Source organism: Phytophthora cinnamomi (assembly GCF_018691715.1).
Source record: "Phytophthora cinnamomi strain GKB4 chromosome Unknown Contig21, whole genome shotgun sequence".
Classification (NCBI taxonomy): domain Eukaryota; phylum Oomycota; class Peronosporomycetes; order Peronosporales; family Peronosporaceae; genus Phytophthora; species Phytophthora cinnamomi.
The window spans coordinates 695,254-698,016 of NW_027150954.1; the positions used below are offsets into that span (position 1 = coordinate 695,254).

The 2,763-nt window shown below is 50.2% G+C and overlaps 1 protein-coding gene across 1 annotated transcript; it reads right to left on the minus strand.

Annotated features, from left to right (window-relative positions):
* Window positions 1–248: 248 nt before the first annotated feature.
* On the minus strand, window positions 249–974 carry IUM83_03562 (neutral zinc metallopeptidase, Zn-binding site; the record flags this gene model as incomplete). Its single annotated transcript, XM_067927576.1, has 1 exon — window positions 249–974. One exon carries the CDS (start codon window positions 972–974, stop codon window positions 249–251), a length of 726 nt encoding a protein of 241 aa, XP_067795545.1.
* Window positions 975–2,763: the final 1,789 nt, after the last annotated feature.

The window sequence follows — 2,763 nt, forward strand, 5'->3', positions numbered from 1 at the left end:
TGATGATTGGCATCTCCGTCATGTACGGATTGGTCGTGCTAACAACTGGGAGGTCTCGTTTCTTTTTTTTGAAGAACATCGATTGAAGGTGCTTTATGTCAAACACATGAACACTTTATACATGAACCCGCCTGCACACTCAGAAGTCGTACTTGGGCTTCTTGTTCTCGAGCACGCGGCGAACCATCCAGCCGTCCGTGTCTTTCATCGAGTCCGTAGAGAGTGCGTCCATTAGGCACGGCTTGAAGTTAGCAGGGCTTGGGCTCCTGGTAAAAATCCGGCAGTCCAAAACTGTGGCCGATTTCGTGTGCAGCAACTGTGAGCTGCTCGGCGTCGATGTTGTCCAGCATCGTTTCAATACCGAATTGCTGAAAGTTGTAGTTGCCCAACCCTCCGCCCAAGCCCTCCGTGGGCTGAAGGGAGACGTCGAACGGGTCGCCATCGCAGCCACTGGACTCCGACCAGCCACCAAATCCGTCGGCCGAGCGGTAGCAGTTGTCGGGGCACTGCGGAACTCCGTCCTGGTCGAGGTTGCCGATGTAGAGCTTTCCGAACGAGTCATCCGACCACTCCAGGTCGGAGGCCTTACGAGCAGCCCAGCCGACAATGTTGATCTTGATCTCGTTGAACGGCCAGTAGTTGTAGCCGATGAGCCAGTGGTTCCACGCGGCGTACTGGCGGGTCAACATGGGCCCGATTTTCGCTGCGATTTCCTTGGTAAGTGTGGCGGTCTTGCTGTCCCAGCGGACGCAGTAGTTGAGAGTGCCCTTGTTCTTCACGATGTGATCCATGATCCAATAGTCATAGGGCTCCACCTCCGACTTCATACGGTTGTCCCAAATCCACTGAAGGTCAGTCGTGCTGATGTAGGTGTTTGGGTTGCCGACGACGCATTCACCAGGCTTGGACGTGATGGTTCCAAACGGAGCATGGGCAGCGCTGCTGTTTGTGGCCGCAGCAGCAGTAGGAGCCATCGCCAAAGTGGTGGCTAGGACAACAGCAGAGACGCTCGAAAGAAGACTTGGGACCATCGTGGAAGAATGGAGAATGAGTCTTGCAGGCAATGCCGTGAGGCTAGCTTGCCTATCATAAGACATTTGTTCTGTGTACCATGATGTTTTTGTCACGTGTGGACTTGGTGATAGATGACGCTCATGACTCCAATACGAATCACTCTGGCGTTTATGCATATGTATTTCAGTCGAGGGGGTTGTAGAATCTGTTTGCTGTTCGACCAATGACTTTTCACGCTTCGTGTAAGGTTGTCAGATCAAAGAAGAACGGCATTTCTCGCGCGATGATTGGTATACTAAGGCAGGCGCTTGCAACTACAACAGAGTAAACACTTCGAAGAGTTCGGCAGCTTCTGCTGGTGCTGCTTACTGGTCGGCTAGTAAAACAATGCTTGGAATTGTCATTCGTCACCGTAGTGTCAACCACTACAGTAACCTTTGTACTAAGCTTTTTCAGATCATGACAACTGTACCACTCGTTGACACAACAACTGATAACGTCTATGTTAAAGTGGTCTATCTACGACCAATTGACAGGTCCAGCATAATCTAGTGCCACTACATGTAGATTAATTGTAGTCCTCATCTGCTGTGCATTCAGCCACAAATATGAGCGCGTGAAATGTGATGCCCTCAATGTTTTGAAGCATCGAAGACCAACAGAGTTGCAACGACAAAGATCCGGAGCTCGTATCCATAGTCGTTAACTTCTGCATCGATAACGTATGTTTCCAAGCTGTCAATTCGAACCACGCAAACGTACGATCTCTATTTCTCCAAAAGTTTTTCAAAAGCGAGTGTCTAAAAGAGAAAACGTATTGGGTGCTCACGTTCAAATGTGATGTACGAACCCGAGTGCGTAGTACCAAGGAGCGATTTCGTGGCGAACAAGTATGCGTACGGCTGCGACTGGCCGTGTGCGACCTTAACTGTACTTTACCTTGCCCAACATTATGCAAATTTTGCCCGAATCGCTGTATCCTACTCATGACATACACAGGTACTAGAGATTGGCATTGTTTAGTACAAACGGGGAATTCTAATCACTCTGCACAACATGACACAGCACGATGTGCATGCACATAGAGGCTACATCTACTAACGGTCTGTCAGCTGATACATGTACAGTACAGTATTTTGCCTCAATAGCGCAGCCATCACATCTAATAACCTCGCAGACTATATATAATCACCCTGTTTTTCACGAACAGCAAGATTCAGCCAATCACGCCATCGACAGTATGGTTCCGCCAATCAAATTACCACAACCGAGGACATAGGGGAAAACGTCAAAACAAAAAGCGTCACACTCATGTCATTGCGCGCCAAGATCACCTTGGTCGGTCGGAGCGACCGGAGCGACTCGCTCCTCATTCTTTCATTAGCCAAGCCTAACCAAGTCTACAAGCATCGAGTCTGCAATGCCGTCTCTTCCGAAGCCTTTCCAGAAGCGCCAACGCCTCACGAAGCAGCAGGAGCTGCAGATTTGTGACCTCCGCCGCCAGCTGCCTGCCATTACCAACGTTGAGCTCGCTGTGGTGGCCAAAACCAAACTCTCCCTACTGCGTTGTTGAGTACGTCCTCATGTGCGAGGACATCCAAGTGTCGCTTACTGGCGAGATGATCGTCATGCGGGCTCGCAAAATCGCCAGGCTTCTAGAAATTCCGCCGTCGTCACTACCAAGCTTTACCTGGTCTTGGCTACGCCACGTGCAATCTCGCTACGGGATTCGCTGGAAGAGAGCTCACG